Here is a 17,039-nt window from a genome sequence, read left to right on the forward strand (position 1 = left end):
CAAGTGGCTAAATATTAGGGGTGTGTATCCATCCCTTACAAGGCGATTCGATTCGTATCCGATACATGGCCTGCGATTCGATTCAAAGACGATACATCTTACATACAGAACGATTCGATTCGATTCGGTGCAATTTCGATACGATTTCGATTTTGTGGAAGTTTATGCGATTCGATTGGATTCGATTCGATGCGTTTTGCTGTGATCTGATACATACGTTTAATGAAACATTCATTCATTTTCCAATCAATTAAAAAGCTATAATCTATAAAGTAGCATTGCTGACCTTCAAATAATGGATATCTCATAAAAGACCAAGGAATAACAGGAAATTGTAAAGAAAGATGGATGAGAAATCATTTTAGTATCATGTCGTTGTTGTGTTAATTCTAAATAGACGCAGACATGTAGAATTGTAGATATAAAAAATAATTAATGTAAACTACAAAGCCTACTGACATGGTTTGAAAATCTGTCTCACACACCCATTTCTAAGAGCTTCACTTTAGCAGTTACAGTTAGTCAGGTGGAGAAATATTAAAAAAAACACAAAAGGGCTGGCCCTTCAGGCTTCAGTACATTGCAATAATTGTACTTTGCAAAGCTGCTATAACACTGAAAAACTAAAATACATCCTCACCAATGCCACAGATCAGATCAATCCTCACCAATACCACAGATCAGATCAGATCAGATCAGATCAGATCAGATCAGATCACCAAATAAAACTAGTAAAAGAGCCTGCTGTTATTCAGTCAATAAGATCATTTCAAAGAGATCCACTTTACAACAGTAACAACAGCAGTATAAATTTATAAGTGCAACATTTGAAGTCTGGCACACATCATGTCTTCTTGTTATCTTATGGCTCTACTGCAGTAGTTCTAAAAAATAAAAATAAAACAATGTCAAAGACCCCCAGTTTGACATGCACATGCTGCATGTTTGGTGCATGTGACATGCACCAAATGGGTCCATTTGGTTCGATTTGTACACTCCCCTGAGTTACACATACCCAAGGGTCCATTTGGTTCCTATCATTACGCCGAGGACCCCCTAGAACTCCCTCAAGGACCCCTGGGGGTCCCCGGACCCCACTTTGAAAACCAATACTCTATAGTAGCGTAGCCCTTTGCAATAAAAACAGATGCTGTGATTATTACCTTTGCTGTCGACAAGTGCGGGGATAACCTCGCGTCACCAGAGTGCGGGGACTTCTGACGGTTCTACTGGGAAAAGTGTTATGTGTAATCCAATCCATTACTGTCGCATTCTTAATCCAAACGTTGCATTTCTCCACTGGAATAATACATTGAGTTATGGAACTTCCACGTTGGTTTGTTTACAAGTCGCTGTTGTCGCGGAGTTGCGAGCGTCAGCAGTGTGCTGCGCCGGAAGTAGCAGATATCCAAGTTTACAACTCATCCACATGCAACACGCTGTGGGCTTGTAGATCTGCGGCTTTTCCCGCAGGACAGGAGACGGGTATGACTGCAGTACGCAGAAACCCAGCTCTATTGGAGGACAGAGCAGGCAGCTTTTTCCTTTTTTTTCTTCTTTCCATTACACTCAATGCACTGACCGTGTTAGCAGCGCTAACTTTTGAACTAATGATTTGTAACATTAAACGCTGAGTAAGTGAGTTCAGAGTTTCACAGCAGGTTAATTATTTAATGCTAAAATCCGATTAATCCGATTAATAACTTTAGGACCGATACATCGACCGATACGGCCGCGATTTGGACCGATCCAGGTAAACGCGCATCGATGCAGCCGTATCGCTAGTGTTGAAACCGATAATCGATTCATATCGATTTTTTCCGGCACCCTTACTAAATATGTCTTTTTAGACACAATAAGCCCATTCCCAAGATGCACGGCAATCTTTCATGGGCAGATGTGACTTTTTGGGGCTGGTGTGAATAGTAACAAAGACATTGCTGGCTTATTGTGTCTAAAAAGACATATTTAGCCACTTGTACGCATGCCCCCACCCACTGAAATCAAAATACAAAAATTGCTAAAACATAGAAAGCAGTAAATGAAAACATTTTAACACTCATCTTTTCTTTTCTCTAATTACAATCTAACCTGACTCCAGATGGTGGCAGCAGTGCGTATACTGCATATACCACCCTACTTTTACCATCTGAATTTCCCCCGTGAGATAATAAAGGTATCTATCTATCTATCTATCTATCTATCTATCTATCTATCTATCTATATGGGATTGCTTGGGCAACATCGATGTAAGGGGCGGGCCATTTTTTCAAGTTCTTTAGCAGCTGATTGGATGGGGCCGTCTGTCTATCACAGTCTGGGACTGTGATAGACAACCACTCCAGCCACTCATATTGGCCTGTCTGCATGACGTTATTGACGTATCAAGGAAGTTCTGTGACGAGAGCCCGTCCGTAGCTGCCGCTGATTGGTCCGGACTGGGACATTCCGATGATATCCACTCTGAGCGGGTTCAGATGGTAAAGTAGGGCGGTACGGTACGCACTGCTGCCACCATCTGGCGGAGTCAGGTTAATTGCAATCTAAAATATGAACCCTTATTGTACAAAATTAAAGTTGTCCTTTAAAGCTGAAGGTTTTCTGGAACCAGTAGAAGGTGAAATAGTGACATCTGCTGGGCCATTAATTGGAGCAAGTGGTTAAAAGTCATTTTCAATCTGTCCTAAAAATGGAAACAGATATTCTCTCAAGTTTACTTTGTGACTGGCCTTGGAAACCGACATAAACTGTATCTTAGGGGGATTGACATATTGACATACGTGGCATAGTGTTACTAAGGTTACGTTTAGGAATACCGGTTAGGATTAGACATAGTTTTAATGTGTTTACAATTAGGAATAAGGTTAGGTTTAGACATTGTTTGACTGAGGTTAAGTTTAGGAATCTGGTATAGGTTTAGACATAGTTTTACTGTGGTTATGTTTAGGAATGAGGTTAGGTTTATGCATCGTTTGACTGTGGTTAAGGTTAGGAATAAGGCTAGGTTTAGACATAGTTTTACTATGGTTACGTTTAGGAAAGAGGTTAGGTTTAGACATAGTTTTACTGAGGTTAGGTTTAGACATAGTTTTACTGAGGTTAGGTTTAGACATAGTTTTACTGAGGTTAAGATTAGGAATGAGGTTAGGTTTAGACATAGTTTTACTGAGGTTAAGATTAGGAATGAGGTTAGGTTTAGACATAGTTTTACTGAGGTTAAGATTAGGAATGAGGTTAGGTTTAGTTTGACTGTGGTTACGTGGCATAGTTTTGTCAGCATGCAACGTCGCCGTAAGTGACATCCCGTCAAGTCAAAAGTTGACATTTCAGGGCTACTACAAAATGTGAGGCCATGGGGCAGTTCACCCAAAATGTATCCAATGGTTTGATGATGATGATGATGATGATGATGATGATGATGATGACGTTTAGAATCTCTATCCGACTCAATCTGCATTTGGCTCAATGTTTAATAATGAATAAATCAAGACCCGAATTAATTTCTACTTGCCAAAAAAAATTGAAAAAATCAGATGGTGTTGTAGGAGTCCTAATCACAGGAAAATGTAATGTTTAAAAATTAATAATGTTTTTGTAAGGTTTTATAGCCATAAATCATTTGCATTTTGGGGATATTTTTCACAATAATATCGCACATGTTCTAGACATTCTAATGATCGCCAAAAAAAATATTACAGGCATTTTACTTATGTTTTAGTGAGGAATAGCTTCAGTTAAAAAGTGAGATGTTGTTCGTCCAGGCGCTGGAATTTCAACTTCTCTGGGAGGTGTGAATTTCAGTCTCTGTAGGGGGTATTTATATGCAAATATCGTAGCCAATGGCATTGTAATACTAAACAATAGGATTTAATGGTGATGTTAATGTGAAAAAAGAACAGGAAAACTAATTATATATATATATTTTTAATGATTTAAAAAACGTTGCCAAAAGGGCAGGGTTAAATGACTTTACAGGAAAATATCAGTAAAGACTAAAGGTGTAAAGATGTTATATCTGTATATCGTATAAAGTAGGGTTGTATTAACGTCTCATGTCCTTCATAATGTCAGTAAACTATAGCTATGTGCGCCAGCAGGGCGCGCAAGTACTGAGTTCGGCTGCATATGTACATATGTACGTCTGTTTAAAGGGATTTTTCACTTTTTCTTTTTTTTTTTTTTTTTTTCATTTTTCATTTTATCGTCTAATCAGCCTCTTGGGAACACCCAGGACAGTTTTTGAATTTCTTCATTCTGTATTTAGATATTTGATATTCATTTTCCCCCTTCCAGGACCTTCCTATACAAACCCATTGTAACTTCAAACTCCATTTTTTTCTGGTGACTCCTGACACCTTCTGAATACCTGAGCAGGCCGTGTTTTTCCGATACAAATTTTCATTGATTTCTATTAATCTTTTGGGGAAATAAAAATGATTAAATACAATAAAATATTACAAAAAATAAATGAAAAAAGTTATCGGTTAAACACCCTAACCCACCTATACGGAGGGTGTCAGGAGTCACCATAAAAAAAAGGATGTTTGTCCTTGTTCCTTTGTATAGGAAGGTCCTGGAAGGGGGGGAATGAATGATCAAATATCCAAATACTGAATGAAGAAATTAAAAAAACTGTCCAGGGTGTTCCTAAGAGCCTGATTAGACAATAAAATGACAAAAAGTTTTTTTTTTTTTTTAAGTGAAATATCCCTTTAAGCCCATAGCCCAATCGGGGTCTAGAATTTCGGGAAATGTCATCATTAACAGCCACTGAGGGACCAGCATTCCTAAAGATGCCAGAGGTGATGACATTGCCAGTGGTGATGCCAGTGGTGAGCGCACCTCATGGCTCGCTCTGTTGGACTGTTTATATTGTACACAGTAGGGCATTAAGAAAAAGTCGACAAGTCGACTCAGTCGACTTCAAGTCGACAAGTCGACTCCCACTAGAGAAAGTCGAAAGTCAAAGTAAAAAAAAAAAATCCTTATTCAATATTAAGTGTTTCTCAACCTTTTCAGGCCGCAACCCCCAAAGTAATCATATTTTAACTGGGGACCCCCACCTAGACGAGCACTAAGAATTGAGGTGTTACATTTGGTATAAAACGGTTCTATAGGGTTAGGGTAAAATAGCAGATCTACATGCTAGGCTGTTTTCACAATTTCTGCCTCTATATATTTGACAATTTGGACAATGTTTAATTTGTAATTTTTAATTTGGTATTAAAAAGTCCTTAAATTGGCACTTTAGAAATGTGAAGATACCCTCTATATACTTAAACTTTATGTTGGTTTGTTTACAGTTGAGTGAGAAAACAATGTTTCACATTAAGTTAATCATCTGGGAACCCCCCAAAATAATTGTGAGGTTGTGTGTGATGTGATGACGTCATCAAACGATAAAGTCGACTTCAACTCAACTTTTTACTGAGTCGAGTCCACTTGCAAAATTCACAAGTCGTTAATGCCCTGGTACACTTGCCTGGCTCCAGCCCATAGACCCACCCACTCTCTGAGCGGACTGGTTCTCTTGGTCTGGTGTTGTCACATGACGCTTAACTTGATATGGTATCTTGGCGTACCAGCCAATGAAATCAATGCAAGGCGGTGGAGGGGGTGGGTCTAACTTTTGAAAATCAACAGAAACAGTGGAGGGGGGAGCTCAGCCAAAGCTCTTAATTGCTCCCTTTGAACTTCAAAGGGGGGTTGTGCAGGGGGTTGTTAGCATCAAAGACAACAACCTGTTTGATGCCTGTTATAGAGGGGAGGGGGAGGGCGGAATGTTTTTGTGTACACACAAGTCAAACACAACCCCTCCCACCAGATCTCTTGTTATTGGTAATTTCAAATTTCAAATCCCCTCCCCTTTGAAGTCTCTTGTCAATGGGACAATGTCAGACTCAAGCTCAGGTAGGTTTTATCATGTCATGTCCTCCATGTTGTTCGCAGCTCCTTCATTACCTGGAGAAGGTCAGCTTCACCACGCCAGCTGGTGATCATGTATCATTTGATGAGAACGGCGATCCTCTACCAATCTATGATGTCATGAACTGGGCGTGGCTTCCTGACGGACGCATCCAGCTGCGGAACGTGGGCCTGGTCAGGACGTCGGCCTCCGGCGACGAAGAACTCTCCCTGGACGAAGACGGGATCTTCTGGGGCTTTGAGTCCTCCAAGGTCTCGTTTAACATCTGGCATGTCCCCCTGTAGTATCTCCGAGGACCCCCTTGGGGCCGCTCTTGTAGATCTAGAGTGAAACTTGTTTTTCTGTGCAGTGAGAGCTGGTCCTCTGGCTGGTTGCGCGTTTTGATGCTGGATGGCGCTGTTCGCTAGACCAGTGGTTCTCAACCTTTTAAGACCGTGACCTACGATCACAACGTGAGGCGTTGTGAGCATGTAGATTGGCTATTTTCACAATTTCTGTCTCTAATATTTGACAATTTGGCCAATGTTTAATTTGTCATTTTAGAGACATTAAAAAGTCCTTAAATTGTCACTTTAGAAATGTGCAGTTACACTTAAACTTTATGTTGGTTTGTTGTTTACTGCTGAAAGAGAAAACAATGTTGCACATTAAATTCATTACCTGGGGACCCCCCAAAATCATTTGGGGAACCACCTGGGGATCGCGACCCACAGGTTGAGAAACACTGTTCTAGGACACCCAGTGGCGTCTTTTGAATACTCGACGTGGAATATTCAGCCATTTTTCAAAAGTTGTCGAAAAATGTATCATTGTTATTGGAGCCTCCTGGTTTAATTAAATGATTATTCATTAGATTAGTACCAGTAAGACTCCCTAATCGGGAGATAAGCGACCGTCAGATCGCTTACACAAACTTTGGAAGGCAATGGTAGCCAATCAGGAGGGAATATGGGAAATGGGACAGATCCATGTTGATGACATGACTTTAGAGATGCTGTGTACCGCTCTGCGTAATTTTAGGGCAAAATCTGTAGGAGCAGTGTCCAGAAATGTGTTTTGCAGGAATCTGCCTCATGGTGGCGCTAGAAGAGGGCCATGTGAGAAATGAGGGGTGGAGTGGTGGTTTGGCAGCCAAGGAGTGTGTGTGCAAAGCATGAATGGGGCAACGGTGGCAGAGATATGAGTAGGGCAAAAGTGTGATGTGACGGACAGACTGACAGACTGACAGATTTTTTATTTTTTTATTTTTTTAGGTTTTGATATTAATTGCGACCTGACGGCTGTCCTGGATGGTTTAATTAAATGCTTATTAATTCATGATCTTAATTTATTCAGCCTCCTCGGTCAGTGTGCAGTGAGAGCTGTCCTCCTGGAACTCGTGTGGCCAGAAGGAAAGGAGAACCTGTCTGCTGCTTTGACTGCATCGCCTGCTCTGACGGACAGATCAGCAACCACACTGGTTGGTTTACACTAACTGGTCCATTCTCATTGGTTGGTTTACACTAACTGGTCCATTCTCATTGGTTGGTTTACATTAACTGGTCCATTCAGGCATTATTCACACCAGTTGGTTTACATCTGCGGTAATCTCAACCACTTGAACATCTGAAAAGCTTGAAAGTGACCCCTCAACACAGCTGAAGTGTTAAGTGTTCATCTTCAATCAGTCGATTGCGGCTGTGGGAAGATTTCAAAAGAGTACCGCTCAGATACGCCAATTCATAAAATCACTGAAATGAAAGGCAAGGCTTAGAGTTAACCCATTTAGGCCTAGAATTATTGACTGCTTTAACTATTGAAAAATAGCAGATATACAAGCTCACAGCGCGGCACCGAGTGCCGCGCTGCGAGCTGGTAGATCTGCTATTTTTGAAAAATCATGATTTTTCTTTGCAAGTCTTATTTAAAAGTAAACATTTGTAACTCAAATATTTGCTTCTGGGGGGTCCCTGGAACAACATATTTTGAGATGGGGGTCCGTGGCTAAATACCTGTAATTTTGGGGGTCCTTGACATGAAAAAGTTTGAGAACTACTGATTTAGAGGAAGGATTTAGAAGTCGGGTCAAAGATCGGGTCAAAGATATTCAAAGACTTGCACACATTTTCACGATTTTTTCAAAAATAGCAGATCTACAAGCTCGCAGCGCGGCACTCGTGAGCTTGTATATCTGCTATTTTTCTAAAGTTAAAGCATACTATAATGGTTAAAGTGGTTAAAATCTAACGCGACTCGGGCGCGTTCCAGCCAGGCATTTGAGAGTTAATGAATTGTTTGGTTTTTTTTTTGGGGGTGGGGGGGGGGGGGGGCTGGAAGAGACACTGGGAAGACCAAAAAACAAGAAAGAAAAAGTGAAATTCATGGTGTAGTCCCTTTAAACCTTTTGCTGTCTTTGTGTCAGACTCTACAGAGTGCGCCAGCTGTCCAGAGGACTTCTGGTCCGGTCCTCGGCGCGACCGCTGCGTCCCCAAGGGCGTGGAGTTCCTGTCCTACCACGAGGCCCTGGGCATCTCCCTGGCGGCCGTCTCGCTGCTGGGCGCGCTCGTCTCCGCCGTCGTCCTGGGGATCTTCGTCCGCCATCGGGACACGCCCATGGTGCGCGCCAACAACTCGGAGCTCAGCTTCCTCCTCCTGTTGGCGCTCAAGATGTGCTTCCTGTGCTCGCTGCTGTTCATCGGACTCCCCAGGCCAGTAGGGCATTGTGCATTCTTCCGTATACACCATAGAGTTATAATAAGAATAGAGAGGACACCAGATATCCCCGCCCGTCCACTTGCATGGGAGGCTCTCTCCATTCCGACATGTCGCCACTCCGAAATTGACTTCTTATTGTCGGAGTGGCGACACTCCCATAGGCCTAAGGTTTAGGGTTAGGGTTAGAGATAGGGTTAGTGTCGGAATGGAGACATGTCGGAAAGGAGACATGTCGGAGTGGAGAGATGCACTCCACTTGCATTGAGTTGCTCACCCAGTGCATGAAGCGTACTTCCGCGTTTGAAACGCCTCTGAAACGTGACGTAGTGGGGCCACTGTGACGCATTTTGCGTCATAGTTTGTGTTCATGGACGCGCTGGGGCTCCAATTCATGAACGAGCACTTCCGGTATGAACGCGCGTCAATACAAAGAAGCCTAGATGCGCGTTCAGGATTAGTGGCCCCACCTGCAGTACCTCAAACGGCCACCATGTCCATTTTTCAGAGGGTTCTGGGGGCTTGGTATACACATGTCCTTGTATGAGCGAATGGGGGAATGGATCAATGTCACGTGATAAGTGCAGCCATGTTTAACCAAAATCAGTGACACTCCGACACACACACTTGGTAAAAAACTATTTTTATTGAAAAATACAGACTAATACATTAAACAAGGCTTCCTACTCAGTCGCACACATTTTGCAGAACTACTACGGAGTCCTATATTTTTCATTTGTGCATGTGTAGAGCCGCTATTCCAGTTTTGCCGACCATCCCCCCGAACTGTCTGACAAGTCTGTAAGACGCCCCTGCCGCCGCCACAACGTCTCTGCAAGGAGTCTCTTAATGCAGGGGTTCCCAAACAGTTTTTTCTCAGGGCACCGCATAAATATTTTTTTAATCCGAGGCACCCCTACATTATCATTTTCACTCCCAGCACCTTAAATTTATAGCATATCGCCGTTGTCGGGTGGAAACCTTGTACAGGTATGTCCAAAACCGTTCGTTTTGCATTTATCATCTATAAAATGTACTAAACTAGTGAAAACAGCAGATCTACAAGCACACAACGCCTCGCATCGTGAGGCGTTGTGTGCTTGTAGATCAGCTGTTTTCACTAGTTTTGTGCGACAGAGGCCTCTGCCCAACAGTGACGATATTTTAGTGATTATGTTGCGAGGAAAACGTTGAGATAATAGCCATTTTGGTTAGAACTGACTGAAAATAACTTTGTACTTCAAGTTTAAAATGATACTAAATATTTTTTCAAGTATCCAAATGAATTCCAAATATTATCAAATGATCTCACGGCACCCCTGGACTTCCGTCGCGGCACCCGTCACCCACTTTGAAAACCCCTGCAGTAGGGCATTCACCAAATATTCAAAAATTCAAATATCAAAGTCACTATTCAACGTTTTTCACTGAAGTTGAATATTCGCTTATTTTTTTATTTTTTTATTGTATTCTCTTTAAAAAATATATATAGTTTATAAAGCTTGGCTAGATAGGAAGTCATAAGAATGAGTTGTCAATGCCCCTGGTGGATGGATTTGACGGCGATTTTGATAATGCTCTATACCAGGGGTTCTCAAACATTTTTAGGCCGTGACCCCCAAAATAAACAAATTTGAACTGGGGACCGCCACCCTGACAAGCACTTGGAATTGTAGGTATTACATTTAATGTGACTCGGTTCCGCAGATAAATATTGTGAAAATAGCAGATCTACATGCTCACAACGCCTCGCAATGCCCAAATTATTTTTGGGGGTCCCCAGATGATAAACTTAATGTGCAACATTGTTTTCCTCACTCAGCAGTAAACAAACCAACATAAAGTTTAAGTTTATAGAGGGTATATGCACATTTCTAAAGTGACATTAAAGACTTTTTAAAACCTCTAAAATGACAAATTAAACATTGGCCAAGTTGTCAAATATTAGAGGCAGAAACTGTCAGAATCTTTTGCCAGTAGGCGTTCCTGCACAACATCCGGGTATGATGATGATGATGTCACGCGCATGCGCTCTATTCCAAAATGTGTTTTAATTTAAATAAATTGGCTTCACTGGTCAAATAATTATATACGATTAAACATGTGATTAATTAATTACAAAGCCTCTAAAGCCCCTTTTCGACTGCAGCTTTAACACCACACCACAGACCACACCACATAAAAAATATCTACATTTTCCATTACACAAAAGTACCCCTGTCAGTAAGAAACAAATTTACCCTTTTAACTGTGATTATAATACAATATACATTTTATTACAACTATCCTAAATTATAATACATTATAATGGATTATAACTGTGATTATAATACACTATAACATATTAATGTATTACTATGATAATTATAATACACTATAATATATTATAATAGTGGTTATAACACAATAGCATCTATTATCATGTATTACAACTACAAAAACCTTGCACAAGTGGGCGGTGTGGTGTGGAGTGGTGTGGTGTTTGGCCAGTAGAAAAGGGGCTTAATTTAATTTGATTATTGTTCCCCGCCCTAATTTGAACGGGAAGTTAAAGTTGTTGGGGAAGTTAAAGTTACATGTAACTGAGTTACGTAACTAAGTTACATTTTGCTGTAACTGGCTGTTAACTGAGTTACATTCATATTTCTGTAACTCGTCAAGTAACTGAGATACCTTTTGGGTCATTTTTGGCACAAGTTACAAGTTACAAGAAGTTACAAGCGAAGTTTTAATTTTACATTTAAGTTTTGTTAAGATTGACGATCAAATGTCCTCAACAGATCAAAATGTTCTTCTTTTTTTAACTTTATTTTAGGAACACAGATGTTTACTAAAGAAAATGTCAACCTTTTTGAAATAAAACTTTAAAACTCAGTTGAGTGGCATATTTCTGCTGGCATGTGACTTTTTTTGTAAGATATTATATTTTGTTCTCAATTTAACGCTGAAAAAAAAAATAACTCAAGTTACTCAAGTTACTTTTTCTATGTAACTTGAATCTTTATAAGTTACATTTCTCCAGGGGTATAACTTTAACTTGATCAAGTTACTGCCATGGTGAGTTACTTGTAACTGTACAAGTTACGCTTTCAAAGTAACTTCCCCAACACTGAATTTTAATCCATGTTGTCCGCGCCTTCCCCAGAGGGTATCTTCACATTTCTAAAGTGCCAATTTAAGGACTTTTTAATCTCCTCTAAAATTTAAACCTCTAAAATGACTAATGAAACATTGACCAAATTGTCAGATATATAGAGGCAGAAATTGTGAAAATAGCCGATCTACATGCTCACAACGCCTCGCAACGCGAGGCGTTGTGAGCATGTAGATCTGCTATTGTGAGCATGTAGATCTGTGAGCATGTAGATCTGCTATTTTCACAATAGAACCGTGTTATACCAAATGTAATGTAGCACTGTAATATTGGATCATTCCGTTCCTTGACAATAAGCAATCCTACCGTTTGAATGCTCTACAGAGGCACGCATGGAGCAAAAATAATGATAGAAAAAAATACAAAGGATTATTTTTTTCAACTTCGACTATCGACTTTCTCTGGTGGGAGTCGACTTGTGTAATGAAGTTGACTCATGCCCCTATAGTAGGCACCGCGGTGATAAGCTATCCCCCGCGGTGTAGTCTTTTTAAGTCATAAAACTACAACATTACGTCATTACTCGCGGTGAAGAGCTATCCACCGCGAAACCCGACACATCTCTCTGTTTTTTACTATCAGACAGATCGGCCCATCACCCCGTTCACTGATTGGTCGATCTGGACCAATAGGACTTCACCGTGACTGACTATGATGGCCTCCACTTATTTTCGCACTTTAGGTGGATAGCTTTACACCTAAAATTTGCGGGGATAGGCTCTTCAACGCAAACTCTGATAAGGACTTCAGTCGACTTGTCAACTTTTTCGTTGATGCCCTAATTTGAATCCATCTTTTCCGCGTCTTCCACCAGACCGTGGACGTGTCAGCTGAGACACGCCGCCTTCGGCATCAGCTTCGTCCTGGCGGTGTCCTGCATCCTGGTGAAGACCGTGGTGGTGCTGGCCGTCTTCAAAGCCTCCAAGCCCGGCGGCGCCGACGTCCTGAGGTGGTTCGGCGCCGCGCAGCAGAGGGGAACGGTCCTGGCGCTCACCTCCGTCCAGGCCGTCGTCTGCGCCGCCTGGCTGGGGTCCGCCTCGCCGACGCCCCATAAGAACACGCGCTACCACAGCGACACCATAGTCTACGAGTGCGCGGTGGGCTCCGCCGTCGGCTTCGCGGTGCGTTATGGCATGAAATACCAGTGGTGTAAAGTAACTAACTGTACTTAATTACAATATTGAGGTATCTGTACTTTACTTGAGTATTTCTAATTTGCAATACTTATTGTATTACATGATATAAAATATTGTACTTTTACCCCACTACATTTATTTGAAGACTGTAGTTACTGGTTACTTTGCAGATTTAAATTATAATATTATAAAACATACATTAACCACTTTAGCCCCATTTCATATATAGGCTATTTGAAAATAGCTGATCTACAAACACACAACGTGTCACAGTGGGACGCGTTGTGAGCTTGTAAGCTTGTGAGCTTGTAGATCATACTTTTACTCAAGTAGGCCTACATTTTGAATTCTTGACTTTTACTTGTAACTGAGCATTTCCAAAATGCAGTATTGCTACTTTTACTTTCTTTTTAGTAAAAAATCTGAGTACCTTTTCCACCACCATGCAATACTAATAATTATAACAAAACATAAGGAGAGCACAAGATGTGATGAGACAATCAAATCAATTTAACAGGGATCCCTAGAGAAACAACCAGCCCTCCGGCATGCGAGGTGATTGAGTCTCCAGAATAGTACAATACAATGCATTTCATATATGCATTTCTGGTACACGTTACACTGATAAGAACCTAGATGCGCGCGCAGGTCGGTACCAAATGAGCCAATAAAACCAGCGCTCGACCAAAACAACAGGTTTGGGGATTGTTGGGAATTGATTACATGATACAGTCACCTGTGCATTTAGTCTCAATGTTTGTAAACAAGAAATGGGTCTATAGAAAAGTAAAAAAAGAGGTGGAGTGAAACGATTACGACCAGACAGCTAATGAGCACAACAACTCTTAACTAGAAATACTCCTACGAAACAATGTGGGCTTGCATGGAACACCATGTATGGGCACAAAGATCTACCCTTTGTCTAGCCCCATATAGAACCTCAAACGTCGCTGCATACTGTTGTGCTCCGAGATGAGGTCCTAAAAAGATGGCGTAGCGATCGCTGGGACTGCCGCAACAACGAGTTGGAAAACACTCAAAACAACATTTTATCGAAAAAGTAAAAAGGTAGTTCCGAGCTCACAGACTGTGGTTTACCTAACCTCGGTAAATAAAACATCAACCACGGCGTTGGGAAAACTGTATCTGCTACAATGGGAAAGATGCAGTACTTGCACCTGCCGCCGGGGGCTTTTCTGAATTTAATGAGACTAAATAAGCCATTTAAACCGTTTTCCCAACGCCGTGGTTGATGTTTTATTTACCGAGGTTAGGTAAACCACAGTCTGTGAGCTCGGAACTACAGTACCTTTACTTTTTGGATAAAATGTCGTTTTGAGTGTTTTCCAACTCGTTGTTGCGGCAGTCCCAGCGATCGCAACGACATCTTTTTAGGACCTCATCTCGGAGCACAACAGTATGCAGCGACGGGTGAGGTTCTATATGGGGCTACCCTTTGTCTGCTGCTCATTGACTAAGGGCCCTGCCTTTGTACTGTCGGCACAAAGGTTTGAGGAGAACTTGACTCATAGATAAATAATGAAGATAACATATGTGTGCTTGCTTGCAGCGAGCCCACAATTAAAGAAACAAAGAGTTCCTGTTCACACTTAACCACAACATAAGAAGACCAAGTCATTGAATTATAAATCAACTGAGGAAGTCATTAACAGGCCTAGAGAAGACGGTGTAAACCATACCCAACTACACCCGAACACAGAATAAGCAAGATACATTTGAACAGAAAAGGAGTAGTTCACCCCTTTTTTTCTATTGCTTACCCACACCATGGAGACTTGAGTTAAATAATATTTGTTTGTATTTGTCACATTCATAAGATAATTATGAGTACCCCCATTGATTCTATGGGGACCCACATTGCATTTGGGTCCCCATCCAGAATCAATGGGGGTACATTTATTGAAATTATTGTCTTAGAATTGGTACAAAACACTAAACACAGTATTGAACTCAAGTCTCCAAGGCATGAGTAATCAATAGAAAAAAGTCATTTTGGGGGTGAAGTACTCCTCCCTCTAAGGCTCACTGTTGTAATATTACGTTTGTATTTTATCCAAAAAAAGGTTTAAATCATTTTATTTTAGCTCCCCCTATCACCATTGGATTCTATTGTTTAGTATTACAATGCCATTGGCCACAATATTTGCATATAAATACCCCCCACAGAGGCTGATATTCACACCCGCCACACCCGCTGACATTCCAGAGTTTTGACGAACAACATCTCACTTTTTCTTGGAAGCTATTCCTCTTATTAGGACTCCTACAACACCATCAGATTTTTTTCAATTTTTTATTTCAAGTATTTCTATTTTTGGGCCTTAGAGGGTTAAGTGAATAATTCCATATTTCTCTCTCCAGGTGTTACTGGGTTACGTGGGTCTGCTGGCGCTCCTCAGCTTCGGCCTGGCGTTCGCGGCCAGGAATCTGCCCGACAACTTCAACGAGGCCAGGCTGATCACCTTCAGCATGCTGGTTAGTGAGGGCATTTTGATCAGATGTTTCAGCCAACATGAAAAACATTCCAGTTTTGTGGGGGCCGTTTTTAGCCCGAGGAATGTTTTTCGTGAAAATGAATTCAGAATCATGAAAAAAAAACTCTAGTTTTGACCCCCCACATGCTACTTAAAGGAGTAGTTCACTTCACCCCGAAAGCAAAATGACTTTTTTTCTATTGATTACTCACACTATGGAGAATTGAGTTCAATAATATTTGTGTCGCATTCCTAAGAAAAAAAAAAAAAAAAAAAAAAAAATATATATATATATATATATATATATATATATATAGAGAGAGAGAGAGAGAGAGAGAGAGAGAGAGAGAGAGAGAGAGAGAAAATGTACCCCATTGATTCCGGATGGTATGATGGATATTTTTGTCTTAGGATTGCAACAAAAATATAAAATTATTATTGAATTCAAGTCTCCATGGTGTGAATAATCAATTTAAAAAAAGTCATTTTGGAGGTGAAGTCCTTTAAAGCAATTTTTTTTTTTGTATTTTTTCCTAACTTGGACATAATATAACTAGAACGATGCAATTGGAAATTGCAAGTGTTGTTGCCTATGTATTGCCTAGATAGCCAGAACGTCATGTGAAGCTCGACCAGTCAACGGTTACACACCTTTAGAAACACATTGGTGAAGACATTTCTTGGTAACGATTTGGTTGGCAGATTTTTCATAATGTTTCTTTTACTAGGTGTTCTGCGCCGTGTGGACCGCCTTCGTCCCCGCCTACATCAGCTCTCCGGGCAAATATGCAGACGTCGTGGAGGTGTTCGCCATCCTGGCATCTAGCTTCGGCCTCCTGGTGGCGCTGTTCGTGCCCAAGTGTTACATAATGCTGCTGAAGCCAGAGAGGAACACGAAGAAGAACATCATGGGCCGCGGCACCACCAAGACATAGAGCATACATGTGATTAATAATTAATGTTTTATTTTATAAAAGGCCGTAGGAGTAACAATCAATAATATGTGTTTTAATTTCTAACAATAATATTATTGCGACCGAAGGTTGCAGTATATCATTAGGAATGTTGCAGCTTGTCTCCATCTGTCTGTGTCAGTCCTACCTTCAGTCAGTACACATTTTTACAGTCTATTGGTTCCCTTGTCACTGTGACATCACTCTGACATCATGCCATGTTCCCCTACTGTGATGTAGGGGAACAACGAATGGGTTTGCTGCTCTGACATCACATTCTGGCTTCATGTCCCTTTTATGCCCATATATTTTATGCCCATTTATAGTCGACAATGTGATGTCAGAACATGCCCATATATGGGCATTCCCAGATCACACCTGCAAATGAATTACATCCTTGTCCATTGTATGCCCATATGTGGAGATCCCTGTCCCAGTGTCATCAAAATTAAGGGCATATATGGGAATGCCCATATATGGGCATTCCCAGATCACACTTGCAAATTAATTACGTCCTTGTCCGTTCTATGCCCATATATGGAGATCCCAGTCCTGATGTCATCAATATTAAGGTCATGCCTTACTAGTATTATATATATAATATACTGTAAAGGAGCAGACATGATAAATAATACATGTTTTATCTTATAACAATAACACTGTAGTATATTATATTATATTATA

At 40.9% G+C, this 17,039-nt stretch overlaps 1 protein-coding gene across 1 annotated transcript in view; it reads left to right on the forward strand.

Annotated features, from left to right (window-relative positions):
- The window catches only part of LOC308285285 (extracellular calcium-sensing receptor-like), a gene marked incomplete at both ends in the record, with an annotated part of 43,454 nt that extends 27,117 nt beyond the window's left edge, over window positions 1–16,337 (forward strand). The window contains 6 exons of the mRNA XM_080726001.1: window positions 5,950–6,177; window positions 7,262–7,385; window positions 8,328–8,613; window positions 12,586–12,892; window positions 15,290–15,403; window positions 16,131–16,337. Coding sequence (XP_080582127.1) covers window positions 5,950–6,177; window positions 7,262–7,385; window positions 8,328–8,613; window positions 12,586–12,892; window positions 15,290–15,403; window positions 16,131–16,337 — 1,266 coding nt within the window. The remainder of the gene's footprint in view (window positions 1–5,949; window positions 6,178–7,261; window positions 7,386–8,327; window positions 8,614–12,585; window positions 12,893–15,289; window positions 15,404–16,130) is intronic.
- Between the last annotated feature and the right edge of the window lie 702 nt (window positions 16,338–17,039).

This window comes from Nannobrachium achirus (assembly GCF_963921795.1).
Source record: "Nannobrachium achirus genome assembly, chromosome: 5".
Taxonomy (NCBI): Eukaryota; Metazoa; Chordata; class Actinopteri; order Myctophiformes; family Myctophidae; genus Nannobrachium; species Nannobrachium achirus.